Raw genomic sequence first — 18,116 nt, forward strand, 5'->3', positions numbered from 1 at the left:
AGCCAATCAGGAGAAGGCACTGCTCCCATCACCCCACCACTGCTGCCGCTGCTGGCCACCGCAGCTGCCTGCCCTCGGCCCTCACAGCCGCCACAGCTGTGTCCGGAAGGGCATCCCGGATTGCGAGAGGGTGAAGGCCAGGCTGAGGGACACCCCCACCCCATGCACAAAGTTTGTGCACCGGGCCTCTAGTTATAGATAATTACCTGGCAGATATATAATATTCCATATAGATACACACCAGTTCTTTAAATTCATTACCTAGCCAAAGATCTCCCTTCTTATCATAATATTCCTAACCCCTTCCGGTTTTAAACTGCTTCTCCAAACAGCTTTTTTTCTTTGTCTGGTACAGAATTCTGCTCATAAGCAAGCTGTCCTTATTACAAATTAGTTGTATTTCACAATCTCATAAACTGAATGTTTCATTACATAAAGTCCTAAAAGAACAAATACATGCTGAGCAATTTAGAAATCTAGCCTCTTCCCAATTCTGAGAGTTTAAAAGAGATGTAGTTTAGCCCTGGCTTGTTTTGCTCAGTGGACAGAGCATCAGCCTGCAGAATGAAGGATCCCGGGTTCGATTCTAATCAAGGGCATATGCCTGGGTTGCGGGCTTAGTCCCCAGTAAAGGGCATGCAGGAGGCAGCCAATCAATGATTCTTTCTCATCATTGATGTTTCTCTCTTTCCCTCTCCCTTTCTCTCTGAAATCAGTAAAAATATATTTTAAAAAATAAAAATTAAATTAAAAAATAAAAGAGATGTAGTTTACCTTTGCTTGCTTTTCAATTCTAGGTCTGCTGCCGTTGCCACACTGTGGCGAGTGTCACTAGAAGCAATCACCAGGTGGAGAACAGCCTCGAGTTCAGGCACCTGCTCAGCTTCTATGAATTTCACTATACCCAATTTGCACTGTGGATAAATGGAGGGAAGGAGAAACAGTGATCAGAGAAACAAAAAACACCAACCAAAAATACTGTTTAACATTATCAGTATGGTCATAAACCAAGGATTAATAGTAACAACAGTAGCAGCTCCTATTTAGCCAGGGACAGTACTAAACCATATATAGTCATGATTTCATTTAATCCTCACAATCTATGAGGCATTATTAAACCCATATTTCAGATGAGGAAAGTGAGGCAAGGCTTAAGAGATTAAGACACACAGTTAGGGAGTGATGAAGGCAGGATTCAAACCCAAGTCTCTCAGATTCCAAGACAATTATGATACAAAGCCTTCCTACTAGGATACACAGCCTCTCTAAAATGACAAAACCTTGAACTGAAGTCCAAATTCTGAGCCTCCAGGTAAGTATGGTGGTTTATTAGAAATACAGTTCTTCATGGATATGACATTTCAAAAGGAACTAAACTCACATTCCTTGAGTTCCACTGTATTGTTAAAAATATTAATTCATGTCCTCAATATACTGACATCCTGAAAACAATCTGATTTGAAATGTACTCTAGTCAATGCAAGTGAATTTCTATTCAAACAGTATTCAATGTAAATAACTGGCTAAAATGAAACCCAGACTAAAGAGATTCTGCTTAGAACTTCATGTAATGTAAAATAGCTATGAGTCTCATTAAAAATAAATATACCTGGTAAGTAAAACTTTATCTTTACCTGAAGAAATCAGTTACATAATAGTTCTTATGCATATTAAATAGGATTGATACAATTTAAAAGTATTAAATGACAAAGGATGCAATTTAAAAAGGTATATAAACATCATAAAAATGCCTGCCTTCCCGCCTCCTGTTCAATATAACTTACTTGTAATAAGAGCTACAACAGAAGAGTCAAACATTTACTTAAGCCATAAAAAGGACAGGTATGAGAGTCAAGCACACAAAAAATGTTTAAAGGAAACTAGAAACAATACTAATGTCCATCAATAGAAGACCACATGGCTTACATGTAATTAAATTGTATACAGAGAATAAAAGGGATGGCATTTTTAAACAACTTGATATAGTTTTAAATAAAAAATATGAACTACAAATACTGTATTATATGGTATGTAACAATGTATAGTGTAAAACTGTATTTGTGTGTACACACACATACACACAGAGCATGACAAAGTCGGTGGCAGGATTCCAGGTAATTTTTAATTTCTCTTTATTATGTTCTGGACTAACTGAATCTTTAGATTATCATTATTTTTATCAAAATAAAAGCTGTTTATCTGGAAGAAAATATGTAAAACAAAAGAGATTTAAAAATTAGAGGAAAACAGCTTTCATCCTTGCATCTAAACTGTTCCTTTCAACCCTAGATTATGAAGTTGACAAAAGGCATACAGAAAACCTTAGAAATGAGCAAAGAATGACTAACATCAGACTGCAACTTAACATTAACAATTGTTCTCCACCACTTACAGCTTTAGCCCTCACACAGACCTAGATTCAAAGCCTAGTCCTAGAAGTGAAACTGTGGTGAATCTCAAAACCTTTTACCAATGGAAGTAATAAATTTTATACCTCGTTGGGTTGCTGTGAGGATTAAATGAAATAATAAATTCAAAGTACTCATCAGTATAGTGCCTGTCACATAGTTCACACTCAATAAAGAGTAGCTTCTGTTAGTATTTACCTTTATTTCTTACTTACATCATGGCTTAAGGAGAACAAAAAAAATCCATAAAACATGAGGAAGTAAGTCTAATTTAGCATAGCCCTCACTGAACAAATCATTCTATAAATTTGAGTGGCAAGAATGTCCCACTTGCCTTTTCCCTTCTCATTGGAACACTGTTTTGACCAGTGGTCACTCACATCCCCCAAAAAGAAAAGGATCAAATCACTTAGACTGCCATGGAGATAGAGAAAGGCTTGGAAGACGAACCCAGATTGCTTGAATTCCAAAATAATTACATACTGATCTCATCTGTTCTTCCCTGAGGTGCCTGATGACACAGACACAGTGAGGCACCTTCTCTGTAGAGCACCATCTTTTTAAAAAGCTGCTCAGAGAACATCTGTGTCCTGTTTAAATCCAGAATAAAATTCTTAATGCCATTTTTTTAAATTCCCAGAAGAAATATAAAAGCGAGTCATGCTTTCTCCCATATTGTTACTTCTGAGTACAGGTTCCTCACTTTACACAAAATGTACAGCCCTAAAAACACTAAATAATGTAGGATAATTTGTATTTTAACTGCAGCAAAGCAGCTAAATAATTATTAAACTCATAATTTAAAACTACAGTAAAAGAAGTTAAATATACTCAATTCATAAGTGGGCTGTATTTCATACTTGAAATATGTAAGCAATATTAGAAACGCTGAAGAAATCCCACTCCTCCCTTTCCCTGGGGCTTTAACAAGTAACTAACATGATGAAGAGAACAAATCACATCAACTACTCCTTCAAACACGTTTCAATAGAGAGCCTGAACACACTGTGTGGCACATGCCTTCATGGACTTCACAGGGGCGCATGTTCAGGGGTAAGCTGCTTTATGAATAAACAGTAAGTGATACCTGTTCCAACTGTTCAGGTGTCCATGGGTTATCACCAATAACTCGTTTAGCTGCATAAAAGCTCATTCCTGGGGGAGGCTGTGGTATGCCAGAACTTCCCCCACTATTTGAAGAAGAACCCTGTGCTGAAGATGAATTTTGGCGGCTCTGGGATTCATTTAACACATATCTGGAAAGGAAATAGAAATTTTACCCCTCTCTATTAAAACACATACAAACAATGCATATATAATACACTCACTTATATACCTTCCTCTCACAGAATTCTGCTAGAAGAATAAACACTTAAAAGTAAAATTTCATCATTAAGAAAAATGTTAAAGGTATCTAAAAAAGGTACTACATCTTCAGCAAATTGACCAGAAGAGTACATCTGTTCAACTTAGTTACAAATAAACTATAGTAGTTACCAACAATAAATATATTTTGTTCATTCTCAATCTATAAACTATTATTCTAAGAGCCACTGTGGACCCACTGCATTTTGAGTTTTTAGTTGACAAATACAGAGAAATGTTTGTTGACTTTGGAGGGGGGGGGGGGGTGATAATATTGCTCTATACTCAAAGCAGAGAATATTTTAACAGTCATTTCTATTGCTGTTAAGTTGCAATTCACCTTCAATTCTCCTTGAACTCCTTATGTCCCTGCATTACAAAAACCACTTAGCTCACAAGCACATAATGTTCCCAAAATAAAAAAGATCAAAAAGCTCAAAGAGGAAAAGAGAATCAGCTTTTCCACTGTATATTCAAAGCCCGTCACGGCTATTATTTATTTAATTTATCATCCTATTTCATTTTTAGCTTCTATAGATTAAAAATGAGATTTCTGGTAAATTCCTTTTGATCCAATTGAATTGGTATACCTCATCTACAAAATTTCTATGTGAAAATTAATTCAAGTTCCATCTGACTCTAAAAATATATGCTGACAAATCATCAGACCGAATACTAAATAAAATACCTATTACAATAAAAACTAAAGAAAACATTCAGAGCTTGATGGCATAGTAAATTATACTATATTACTTACATGCCATATTCATTCAATTCCTAAATTCATCTTTTTAAATTAAAAAAAAAAACTGTTAAGGAATCACTATTTTTACACAAACTAGGCAAACTCTCAATGGTAAGAAAAATGTGAGGAATCACTGGCTTGGTACATTATGTAACTAAGTTAAATTTGGATTTCACAGTTTATTTACCAAAGCCATCATCACCTGCCAAATCTGACTGCCTCCTGATATAACAAATATAAAAGGAAATTTTCATTTATTTCTAAATTATAGCAAGACTGGTGGCAGCAAGTAAATCAATGAATAATTACAGAACAGCTAACGTTGTACAAAACATCATCCTAAATACAAGAGAGAGGAATAACAGGAGGGGTAAGATTGAATCTCTGCCATCTGTAGCAAGTTGAGACAATAAGACAACAAATGTCACAATCTGACATGTTGTCAGATGACATAGGAAATGATATGACAGAGGTAATGGAAGTGACAGGTAGAGGTTAGTATAAGTGTCTGAAGGTCCAGAAAATAAAGCCACTAAACTAGAGGGGTAGGAGGAGAGCAAACTGGAGAGGAAAGAAGCCATACAGCATGCACTCTTATGTCTAGACCCACATGTCAAGCTTAGAGTGTATATTGTAGTTTTAATCAGGAAAGAAACATAATGAAACCAGTATTTGAGAAAATTATCTGGCAGCAGGACAACCTAGAAAATAAGCTGAAGCAGATCATAACTAGGGCACTAAGCCAGGGACCAGACCAGGCGAGGGACCAGCTCTTGACTTTGAGGAGCTCCCAATCTATTAGAGAAAATGGACATGTCAACTATGCAATAAGAACACAAAATGGCAATGCGTATAGACGGTTGATTACTGATAAACATAGTTGACATCTCAGCTACTTTGAGATGCTTTTTCAAAGTAGATTTTTGGCTGCTGTTTCTTTCAGCATTTCCTTCTTCTTTTCTTCCTTTGTTCATGGGGAAGCATTCTAAGCAAAGAACCGTATTCTCTTAAATCATAGAAAGGCCTGGACACATAAGAGTGCATGAAGCCTTGGCTGGGTGGCTTAGTTGATTACAGTGTCACCCCGTACACCAAAAGGATGGGAGTTCAATCCCTGGTCAGGCGTGTAAGGGAGGCAATCAATGTTTCTCTCTCACATCGATGTTTCTTTTTCTCTCTCTCTCTCTCTCTCTCTCTCTCTCTCTCTCTCTCTCTCTCTCTCTCATAAATAAAAACATGTCCTCAGGTGAGAATTAAAAAGAGAAAAGAGTGTATGAATACATGAGTGCATGTATGACTGGAAAACACAGCCCAAGGAATTTAAGGTGTGTTTTAAACATCAGGAAACTATGGCAGTATAGAAAGTTTTGAAGAGTAGCTGGTGAGAAAGTGATGACAAGAGTTGGAAAGAGCCAATACTAGATGGCTGCTAGGGGGAATGGTCCCAGGGTACATCAAGGAGAGGGAGGAGGTACTGACATTGTAGCAACCAGGAAGAGAAAAGCTGGAGGCAATTCCTAATTGTATGCCTACATGGCTAAGAGAACCATCACAGCGTATCACATAGTCATCACAGGCAGTAAAGAAGAGGAACTATTTTATGGGGAAAGACTGATTTCAGCTTGAACAGGCTGAATCTGAAATCACAACAGCAATTCCACACCTCTAAGGTCAATAAGCAGTGGGGCTGGAATTCAGAGAGGTCAGGGCTACAGCAAAACACTGAGATTTATCCATTTTCAAGTGAAGGCGAATAGTTACCTCCACACAGGTAAAAGCAGTCATGAGCAAGGTTGCTGTGTTTTGTTTTCATTTCTTTAACTTACCCATAAGGCATCAGAAGGACATCTAGCATGAAGTCCAAAAGCAGCTGCACAGTCTTTGGTTTCTCAGCAAGATTAAACGGAGAAGCTGATTTTGATGATTCAACAGGGTATTTCATGTGAAAAAGGGTTGGTATTAAAAGATGCATTAAGCTGAAAAAACAATCACATTTAATGCAACTACTTAAAAAACATGGTTTTTATACATGAAATAATAGACAAAACAAATATCCCATAACAAAAAGTGGCAATTGTAGCAAGGGCCACTCATTTCAATACCACTAGCGTACAAAGTCCTAATCTAGGGACTGGCCTAGATTTCCTTCTTACTGAAAGTTCAGTATATTGAGTGTTAATTGGCATTTAGCCAGCCCATCTGGCTCATCACCAGAAGCACGTGGTCTCTGAAAAAAATGTACACAATATGGGCTCAGTGCTAGTATCTGTCAGCACAAGAGATTTTATATTAAACCTTAGGTAAAGTTTAACTTATGACATGTCCTTTTGATAAATTTTTTTCCTTTCCACAGTTAATTAAAATAAAGTTATTCTAAAGCTAAAGAAATTAAAAATCCATCATGTCAATATTTGAAATATAATAAAATTTCCAGTGTGAATTTAAGTAACACAACTTCAATAATTCCTTCTTTCACAACACCTATTGCTATTCTTAAAACACATGAAAAATGAGCTGAAAGCATTATTTAACTCCCTCTTCCCTCCACAATTTCATGATGAGTCTCACCACTACACGACTACAATACAGAACTCTGGGCTAAGCCTAGAAATGAAGGATGTTGTCTAAACCTTTTCACATCTCCAATTCCTATATTAATACAAACAAGTGATCTGTCCCTTAAGAAAACTGCTCTCAAACTTTATATCCTCCAAGATAGATATGTTTTGATGAAAAGTATTTTATAACTAATTTTTTCAATCACAGAAAATTAGTTGCTTCAAAATCACTGACCAAAAAAATTGGGAAAAATTTAGATTGGGAAAAATGTTGTTTGCTCTGCACATTTTTCAATATGCTCACATTAAGAAGTTTTATAATAGTATCAACAGAACAATAATGGTGAGTTGAGGTAACATAATTGAGGAAAGCATACCTATCCTGCTGTGGCTGAGGCTTCCCTTCCATTGCAGTAAGAAGCGTAGGGGCCAGTTCACATTGTTTTTCCACTGGTAGGCGAGGATAGCCCATCTTAACATAAATTATAGTAAAATTCTAAAGCAACGTGAGAAAAGCAAGTGAGTGCAAAGGAAATAATCTAGGATTTCAACATAAACATATTGATAACTTAGGGAGTTATAACAAAGAAATTGCATCCTCCTTCCATATGTTATCACATGTTTATTTCAGCTTAACCAACTATTGTATTTCAGGATGATGGCAGCCCCACATATTCAAAATGCTTGCTTTAAGATGGGCCTCATGTGAGAGAGCAACACCTAACCAATGAAATATATATATCAAATTATCACCTTGTATATTATAAATATATACAATTTTATTTGTTAAGTATGCCTAAATAAAGCTGGGGGTGGGGGGAGTACTCATATAAGCAATTACTTCCACTGAAAAGAATAAAGTAACATTTGACCTATCTAAACCTACATCCTACACATTAGCATCAGATCTCCCTTCAGGCTAAGAAGAGGCCACGTGTTAAACTAGGCTGCCCTTTCTCAACTGCTCTATTACTAAACCAACGTTAGTATATTGCAGTACTCTAGTTCCTCATTCACAACTAACCAATGGTGATGAACCAAGGGAAGCTAGTGCTGTCAGTATGCCTCATCACTAGAATCCGTGTGAATGCCTCATTTTAAGCAAACCCATAAATGCATATCTGGATTTACACATAATATAAAGATCTGCTTTTTTGAAGGATTCTTCACTTTAAAACTGACTTCTTAAGGTTATCCCTTTTTTTTTCAATTTTAGTTTACATTCAAGATTTTTGTATTAGTTTCAGGTGTAGCATAGTGGCTAGACAATCATATACTTTACAAAGTGGTCCCCCTAATATTTCAAGTACCCACTTGGCAACATACACAATAATTACAATATTATTGACTATATTCCCGTGACTATTTTATAATTGCCAACTTCTAGTTCTTAATCCCTTCAATAAGGTTATCCCTTTCCCTTAAAGCCATTCCTATTTGGCAATTTTATTGGCTCAAAATGTTCCTTTGTGCTTAAAAACAGGAACATCTGTAATGGAGCTGTATGTCCAGAGCAGGCACAGACAAGAGGTCTAGACCAGTAAGTGGCTCCAAAGGTCTGAAATCCAGATGTTAGATTCTGCCTCAATGCTAGAAACTACAAGGGCCTATGAAAAAACATCACCTTTCATCACACAATATTGTTTTATATTTAATTTTCATGAAGACAACAATTCAAGAGGAGTATTTCTTACCAACCTCAGTTTAATCATTTTAAAAGGATACCTTTCTGAATATATTATACTAGAGGCCCAGTGCACAGATTCGTGCACAGGTGGGGTCCCTCAGCCTGGCCTGCACCCTCTCACAATCCAGGACCCCTCAGGGGAATGTCGTACTTCTGGTTTCGGGCCAAAACCGGCAGTCTGACATCCTCCCGAGAGATGCAGCAGTGCCGTAGTGGCAGGCGGCCAGGAAGGAGCCCCAGCCGGGGCCAGACACAGCTCCACTGCCGCTCATCCCAGTCCTGCTGCACCTGCTGCCACTGCTGCTGCTGCTCGGTAGCACTGCCACAGACGTGGGAGAGACTCCCACTGCCACAGGTACGCTCGCCATCCATGAGCCTGGCTTCTGGCTAAACAGTATTCCCGCTGTGGGAGCACACTGACCACCAGGGGGCAACTTCTGCGTTGAGCATCTGCCCCCTGGTGGTCAGTGCGCTTGGGTCAACCGGTTGTTCTGGTCATTCGGTTGTAACGGTTGCTTAGGCTTTTATATATATATACTAGAGGCCCAGTGCACAAAAATTTGTGTACTCGGGTGGGGGGGGGGTCCCTCAGCCAGGCCTGTGCCCTCTAGCAGTCTGGGACCCCTCAGGGGATGACTAGGCTCCCCAGGGGATTGGGCCTAAGATGGCAATCAGACATCCCTCTGGCAGCCCGGCAGCCCTCGGGGGATGTCCACATGCCAGCGGGGAGCAGGCCTAAACTGCAGTCGGACATCCTTAGCGCTGCTGAGGAGGAAGGAGAGGCTCCCGCCACCACCGCTGTACTGGCAGCCATCAGCCTGGCTTGTGGCTGAGCAGAGCTCCTCCCGTGTGAGAGTGCCCTGACCACCAGAGGGCAGCTCCTGCATTGAGCATCTGCCCCCTGGTGGTCAGTGTGTGTCATAGTGACCAGTCATTCCCAGTCATTCTGCTGTTAGGGTCAGTTTGCATATTACCCTTTTACTATATAGGATAGAGGCCTGGTGCACAGGTGGGGGCCGGCTGGTTTGCCCTGAAGGGTGTCCCGTATCAGGGTGGGGATCCTGCTTGGGTGCCTGGCCAGCCTGGATGAGGGGCTGATGGCTGTTTGCAGCTGGTCACAGCCCCTTCAGGGTGGGGGTCCCCACTGGGGTGCCTGGCCAGCCTGGATGAGGGGCTGATGGCTATTTTCAGGCTGCCCGCACCCCCTTCAGGGTGGGGGTCCCCACTGGGGTGCCTGGCCAGTCTGGATGAGGGACTGAGGGATGTTTTCAGGCTGGCCAAGCTGGCGACTAAAGCTCCCAACCTCTCCTTTTTTTTTTTTTTTTATTATGGGATTTACCTACCTTCTATAATTGAAACTTTGTTGCCACTCCAGCTCCCAAGCCACGGCCTACTGAAAGCAGGCATCTTGGGTTTGTTTAGCTTCTATAATTGCAACTTTGTTGCTTAGAGTGGAGCTCAGAACCGGGCCACGGCAGGCGGGGAACCTTGGCTTCCTCCATCACTGGAGCAAGCAAGCCTCCTGCTCACTTAGCTGCGTGGCTGCCGGCCGCCATCTTGGTTGGGTTAATTTGCATATCCTGCTGATTAGCCAATGGGAAGCGTAGCAGAGGTATGGTCAATTACCATGTTTGTCTATTATTAGATTAGACTAGAAGACTGATGCACAAAATTCGTGCATGGGGGGGTGAGGGGGCTGTCCCTCAGCCTGGCCTGCACGCTCTCCAATCTGGGATCCCTCTTGCAATCCAGAACCACTGGCTCCTAAGTGCTCACCTGCCTGCCTGCCTGATGCCCCTAACTACTCCCCTGCCGGCCTGATGGCCCTAACTGCTCTCCCCTCCTGGCCTAATCCCCCTAACTGCCAAACTGCTCTCCCCGTGGCTGATCCCCCTAACTGCTCTCCCCTCTTTGTCTGATCCCCCTAACTGCCTATATGCTCTCCCCTCCCGGCCTGATCCAACTAACTGCCTATCTGCTTTCCCCTCCTGGCCTGATCCCCCTAACTGCCTATCTGCTCTCCCTTCCTCTCCACGCCTTCAGACCCCAGCATAGGAGTGCTGAGAGCTCTCCGCCGAGGCCCCGCCCCCGTCCTGACACCGCCCCCTGCTGGCCAGACGGTGCAGCAGGCCTGAACACACCTCAAACCGGGGGGCAGCCCCCGTCCTGATCCCCCCCTCCAGGCCAGGTGGCACAGCAGGCCTGCGCACACCTCCACCCTGGGGGGGGGGGGGGGCGGGGGGCGCCCCCAGCAACAGCCTCATGTCCCAGTGGCGCAAGTCCCTGTCCCTGTCCCCGCCCACCAACTCCTATGCACGCGCTGCCTGTTGAACAGTCACGACTGGGACACCATTAGGACCAACAAGCATATTACCTCTTTATATATATAGACTAGAGGCCAGATGCACAAAATTCGTGCAAGAGTAGGCCTTCACAGCCGCCTCCATCCCTCCCTCGAAAGCACAGCGGCTGCCTGGATCCTAGGGCTTCAGCCCTGGCTTCGTCCGGAAGATCGTCCAAAAGACATCCAGTCTAATTAACATATTATGCTTTTATTATAGATATCAGAAACATAGATGTTTTTAAAACTCAGCCTTTGTATCTCTTCTTACCATTTTATCCTTTTTTCTTCTTCTTTATTCATGCCTATGCTACATAACCCTTCTCTCTATTCAGATTGGCCTCATATAATCTTTTACTATGAATCAAATCATTATTTTATAGATCAAAATATCTGACAAGTCATTTCACCAACATTCCTTTGCCCAATGTAAAAGCCCATGCACGATCCTGGTAATGGTTCCTCTAGATCAATACTCAGTGGTAAGACTGTGTCATTTCAAGGAAACATCCCATGCTTCATTTAGAAATAGTCTACAGTAAAATTCTAAGTTGCCAATATATTGATGACATCTAATAAATTTTATGAAAGAAAATTACAGTAAGTCAGAAAATATTCCAAGATAACACTCACTGTGACAAAGGAAACTGCAGCAGGGTCCTGGTATTGAACCAACAGTGTCTCTATGGGGAGTTGTATTTTGGGGCGGCTTTTAATACGCTTATTCAAATGGACCAACAGTTCCATTACCTAAAATACAGAGAGATATAAATTGAAATTACTGATCATAATTCATTTCTCAGACTTATCTGAGAAATACAAAACAAATTAATTTCTCAGATAGTACTTATTTGATAAATAGTGGCTACTTTGTTGTCTTTAAAATTAAATTTTACATCCCAGAAAGGGAGTATAAAATATGCCCCCAAGAATCCATGCATCAGAATTTTTTACAATAGTAGTTTCATTAGCTTTATTTTTTTTTCCTTTTTATTGATTTTAGAGAGAGGAAGGGGGATAGAGACAGAGAGCGAGAGAGCAAGAGAGAATGAGAGAGAGAGAGAGAGAGAGAGATTGAGAGAGAGAGAGAAAGAGAGAGAGAAAAACATCTATGTGCGAGAGAAACATCGATTGGCCACCTCTCACATCTGTCCTGACTGGAGAGCAAACCTGAAACCTGGGTATGTGCTCTGACCAAGAACCAAACCCATAACCTTTTAGTGTACAGAATGATGCTCCAACCAACTGAGCCACACAAGCCAGGGCTCCATGCACCAGAATTTTACTAATGAATTTATTTTTACACTGCGCTTTGGTTAATCAAAGTTGAGATGGGCCTCTACTGAGGCACAGTGCCCCAGAACACCTGTGAACAAATGAGTGAGACACACAATGCCATGGACTGAATGTCTGTCTCCCCAAAATTCACATGTTGAGGCCTAAACCCCAGTGTGATGATCTGGGGAGGTGATTAGGTTTGGATGGAATCATGGGCTTGGGCCTCCATGTTGGGGTTGATATCGTAATAAACGGATAAAGAAATTAGAGTCCTCTCTCTCTTTGCCACATGAGGATACAGCAAGAAGGCCACCTTCTATAAATCATGGAGAGTTCATGCACGAAGAAACTGACATGCTGGCATCCTGATCTCAGACTTCTATCCTCCAGAATTGTGAGGAACAAATGTTTGTTGTGTAAGTCACCTAGCCTATGGTATTGTTACCCAAGCTGACTAAGACACACCACGAATACTACAAAAAAAGAGAAATGTACACGAGAAATACACATTGGGTTTCCAGAAGAGAAAGTACCTGCCAGGTCAAGCACCTCAGAGAAAAAGGACAAGAACACCACTCCTAAGATTAGATAAATTTCCAAGCACAGAATCAGTTATTAGGAGGCACACAGGTTGAAAATGACATTACACGCTGCATCTGACTGAAACACAGAGTGGTAAGATAAGGGCCCGAATTATATAAGGTATTGGGTAAAATTCTGAGGAATTTTTACTTTATTCTGAAGATCATCTGATTCTACTGAAGAGTTTTAAATAATGACCAGCTTCCTCTCCCTTAAGTGGGAAAGACAGGAGAAAAAGAGTTCGTCAATTTCCAATGACAGAAAAAAAGATAACAGAGGCTCATGCCAAATGGCCCCAACCTTACCATAAAAGTGAGACTATCTTACTAAGAGAGGAGCACAGAAAAACTTGTGCAAAGCATTTTGCATTCCTTATCTCATCTGATTCTTACAATAACCAGAGATGTGATACTGTCATTCCCATTTTACAGGTGAGGAAACTGAGGCTCAGGGAAGAAGTAACTTATCCAAGGATATGAACCAGCAAGTGACATAGTCAAGATTTGACTCCAAGGTCCATATATTTAACTTCTTCAAATGCTGATAATTGAGTTCAATTCATCTAAACTAATGAGCCTGTCAGGATGAGACATCCTTAGGACTGCTGATACCCTAAAGAAACCTAGAAGTGTGCATTACCATGCACACTCCCTCCAAACTTCTTACCTGGTCCAGATCTATGGATACAGCTGATGACGGGGAAAAGAATCATAAGGATACAAAGGAAATAGCCCTCTTCTGACAATCTGATGAATCTAAGTTGATTCTTAGAAAAATGTTTGGAAAATTATTGTTGATAGTGATAAACAATTGTGTGCACAGTTACATGCTTTATTTTTAAGGACTTTTTTTTAAATATATTTTTTATTGATTTCAGAGAGGAAGGAAGAGGGAGAGAGAGAGAGAAACATCCATGATGAGAGAGAATCATGGAGTGGCTGCCTCCTGCAAGTCCCCCACAGGGGATCAAACCCACAACCCAGGCATCAAGCCCACAACCCGGGCATGTGCCCTTGACTGGAATCGAACCTGGGACCTTTCAGTTTGCAAGCCGACACTCTATCCACTGAGCCAAACCGGATAGGGCAGGACTTTTTGTTTTAAATGAATTAACTACTTATTTTTCTTCAACCAATTTTATCTCCTTAAATATTAATTTCATAATTTGGTTGTCTACAGTCTAGAGTTCTCTATAAACCCATAAAAAAAAATCAAGAAATCAGCCCTGACCGGTTTGGCTCAGTGGATAGAGCGTCGGCCTGCAGACTGAATGGTCCCGGGTTCAATTCCAGCCAAGAGCATGTGCCTTGGTTGCAGGCACAACCCCTGTGGGGGATGTGCAGGAGGCAGCTGATCGATGTTTCTCTCTCATCGATGTTTCTAACTCTCTAGCCCTCTCCCTTCCTCTCTGTAAAAAAAAATCAATAAATAGATTTTAAAAAATCAAGAAATCAGCTGAATCAGTTTGGGCTAAATCGATAATTAACTTCTGCAGTAAGTCTATAGAATTACAAACCTCAGGTATATATTATTTTGGCCATATCAGTTCTCCTCACGACACATTAATTTTTATTTATTTATTTATTAACAAACTTGCTTTTTTTGAGGAAGGGGGGAGAGGGGAAGGATGGAGGGAAGGAGGGAGGGGAGGGGGAAAAGGGAGAGGAGGGAGAGACATCGATTTGTTGTTACACTGATTTATGCATTCATTGGTTGGTTTCTGTAAATGCCCTGACTGGGGGATCGAACCCACAACTTTGGCATATCGGGACGAAGCTCTAGCCACCCACTGAACTACCCTGCCAGGGCCAACTTATTTTTATTGATTTTTTATTTTATTTTTTTTTAGAGAGAGGAAAGGAGAGAGAGAAATGTCAATCAGTTGCCTTCGGCACGCTCCCCGACCAGTGATCAAACCCTCAGCATAGGTATGTGCCCTGACTAGGAATTGAACCTGCAACACTTGGTGTACGGGACAATGCTCCCACCAACTGAGCCACCCAACCAGGGCCAGGGGCCAACTTTTTAATTGAAGTATAACATACAGCTAAAGTACACAACTGCCAATATAAGGCTCAATAAATTTTCACAAAATAAACACACCTATGTAACTACCAGAACCACAACACCACTCTACCACCATTTCTTAATTTACTACATATAAATGAAACATATAAAATGAACTCATGTGTCTGAACATTTTTCATTCTACACTGTATTTGAGATTCATCCATGATGTTGCTCATATCTTTAGTTCACTTACATTGCTCTAGTGGAAAAATAGCACAATTTATCTATTTTCCTATTGATTGACATTAGGTTATTTTCCAGTTTGGGCTATCATGAATAATGCTGCTATGAACATTGTTACATATGCCTTTTGGTACACCTATGTACACACACGTTGTATATTAATTCAGGCTTGAAAATGCTTAGTCATGGAATACGCATATGATAAACTTTAGAACACTCCAAACAATTTTCCAAAGTGATAATAATATTAATTTACACTCCTACCAACAGTCTAAGATTTCCAGTTGCTCACATTCTTGTCAACACTTGCTACAGTCAGTCTTTAATTTTTAGCTATCCCAATGAGTCTGAATATACAAAGTTAGGTGTAAAGTAGAATTCTACATAACAAACTTCATTTTCCTTAAAATAGGAAATGTACTCTAATGATAGGTCAGTAGAAATCTAAAACTTCAATTTCTCTTTTGCCCTGACCGGTCTGGCTCAGTGGATAGAGCATCAGCCTGCGGACTGAAAGGTCCCAGGTTTGATTCCAACTAAGGGCATGTGCCTTGGTTGCAGACACATCCCCAGTGGCGGGTGTGCAGGAGGCAGCTGATTGATGTTTCTCTCTCGTCGATGTTTCCAACTCTCTATCTCTCTCCCTTCCTCTCTGTGAAAAATCAATAAAATATATTTAAAAACAAAACAAACAAACAAAAAAACACTTCAATTTCTCTTTCACTCAATTTATCCACAAATTCCCAGCTACCTTACAGGATATCCTGGTTAAATCTAATATGCATTATGCAATTGATTAAAAACCCCAAAATTACATAATTGAGAGGCAATACAAATTAATTGTTAGTTTCACTGATTTCAAAATTTCACACATTAAAACTACTTATCCATGACCTTTCCAATCGCTGCCACTGGCACCTGTTTCCTTTCCCGGGCGCCTGCCTTCATGTGCACTGTGTGCATCGGTGTGGCTTTCCTCAGCCCCCTGAAGGCTTCCCACTCTGCTTTAGCTCAGAGCCCCTGCACAGGCCGTCTCTGTCTTACTGGCCTCCCTCATCTCTCTGCCTGGCTACTGCCCACACACACACCTACGGAGGTGTGCCTTATGCCCCAAATATATTCTTGCATAGAATCCTATTCCATCTTAACATTTACTACAGTTTACAACTAGAGACTCTATGCCTGATTATTTAATACCGGTATCCCCAACTAGATGTTTCTTTCATTCACTAACATATCCTTACCACCTGCCATACAGAAGGCATTCAGTAAATATCTGCCAAATGAATGACAAAACTAATGAGGCTAAATAAGTAAGCACAAACCAATTCATGTAGGTCTTTTTATACTTTGCTATCCTGAGTGTAATAGAATGCCATAGAAGAGTTTTAAATAGAATAGTGACATTATCAAATACATATTTATCTCAGCAAGACCCTATTAACAACAGGCATGTCAAATATATAACAAGAATGCCCTACTCCTTCCTGCAAACATAACAGACATTCTTAAAGATACTCTTTCTCCAATGAACCCAAGTCAGGACAGAGCTCAGATTCCCTCTTAGGGCAGGCATTGCCAATTGCCATTGCCAATCAATCAGAGTAGCCCAAGAGATGAAACCAGATCAAAGGCTCGAAGGTCTAGTACAACCAGAAGACGAATGAAATATTTAAAAATGAAGGGGGTAAATGTTCCCCCCCTTCAGGTTAAAAAAGAAAATTCTGGCCCTGGCCAAGTGGCTCAGTTGATTGAAATGTCCTACACCAAAAAGTTGAAGATTCAATTCCTGGTCAGGGCATGTACACGTTGATGTTTTCTCTCTCCCTCAAAACAAATAAACATATCCTCAGGCAAAGATGTAAAAAAAAAGAAAATCTTTATGTGACAGTTATCCAACTTTTGGTAACAGGACTTTACAGAATCTTAAAACAAGCTATACAACATCACGCTTTCAAAATTTTTATTTTGCTAATTTTTAATTAAGATTATATTCACACTCAGCCAATGATTAAAGAATATTTTTGCCCTGCAACCATCAACTTTCATACTGGAATCAAAGGCATGAGCCCTAGCCAGTTTGGCTTAGTGGATAGAGCATTGGCCTGCAGACGGAAGGGTCCCAGGTTTGATTCTGGTCAAGGGCATATACCTCGTACCTCAGTTGCAGGCTCCTTCCAGCTGGGCCCTGGGTGGAGCTCAAGCAGGAGGCAACCAATCGATGTGTTTCTCTCACATCAATATTTCTCTCTGTCTTTCCCTCTCTCCTCCACTCTCTCTAAAAATCAATGGAAAAAATATCCTCGGGTGAGGATTAAAAAACAAAAAACAAAAAAAACCCAAAGGCATGAATTTTAGATCAAGCCTCCATACATTTCAGAATAATTATCTCATCTGGCACTGATGCCAACTGTATATAGTTGGTGCTAAATGCAGCTGTGCTAAGCATACAAAAGCTATTTTTAAATCTTGTAAGGTGGTCTCCATTTTGAAAGACCATAATTAGAATCATGAACCTAGATTTCAATAATGGGAAAGGAAAATATACTTCATAATATATATCTATTTATTCACCATTTAATTCCCCCAACTGTCCCAACATGCTTACCTTTTTGCGTACTCCTTCTTGCGTGCTAGACAGCTTGAGCAAAACAGGAGGAAGGAATTTAGATATAATATTCTGTAACTGTTCATCTGTTTCAGCATGGCCAAGTCGTAAAAAGACCCGTTCAAGCTGATCTATAATATAAAAAGTAAAAAAAGGAGAATTTAGCAAGTCAAACACAACCAAGAGTAATTGTTCTTATGGCTTAATCCTTTATTGTACTACAGAACCTTCAGTCAGAACTTTAACACAGCTAGCCTTATATGTAGATGATTTTGACACAGCTATGGAATG

General features: G+C 40.4%; 1 protein-coding gene across 9 annotated transcripts in view; it reads right to left on the bottom strand.

Moving 5' to 3' along the window:
* The window catches only part of ECPAS (Ecm29 proteasome adaptor and scaffold), a 96,702-nt gene that overhangs the window by 57,725 nt on the left and 20,861 nt on the right, over positions 1-18,116 (bottom strand). For 8 of the 9 annotated variants that reach the window (XM_059657632.1, XM_059657631.1, XM_059657634.1 and 5 more), the window contains 6 exons: positions 17,826-17,956; positions 11,738-11,854; positions 7,454-7,572; positions 6,345-6,494; positions 3,496-3,664; positions 775-914 (listed from right to left, as the gene is read on the bottom strand). In XM_059657632.1, the coding sequence (XP_059513615.1) occupies positions 775-914; positions 3,496-3,664; positions 6,345-6,494; positions 7,454-7,572; positions 11,738-11,854; positions 17,826-17,956 (826 nt within the window). Of the gene's footprint in view, positions 1-774; positions 915-3,495; positions 3,665-6,344; positions 6,495-7,453; positions 7,573-11,737; positions 11,858-17,825; positions 17,957-18,116 lie in introns of those variants that run through there. The other variant, XM_059657637.1, reaches the window with a different exon arrangement.

Source organism: Myotis daubentonii, chromosome 11 (genome assembly GCF_963259705.1).
Source record: "Myotis daubentonii chromosome 11, mMyoDau2.1, whole genome shotgun sequence".
NCBI classification, from domain to species: domain Eukaryota; kingdom Metazoa; phylum Chordata; class Mammalia; order Chiroptera; family Vespertilionidae; genus Myotis; species Myotis daubentonii.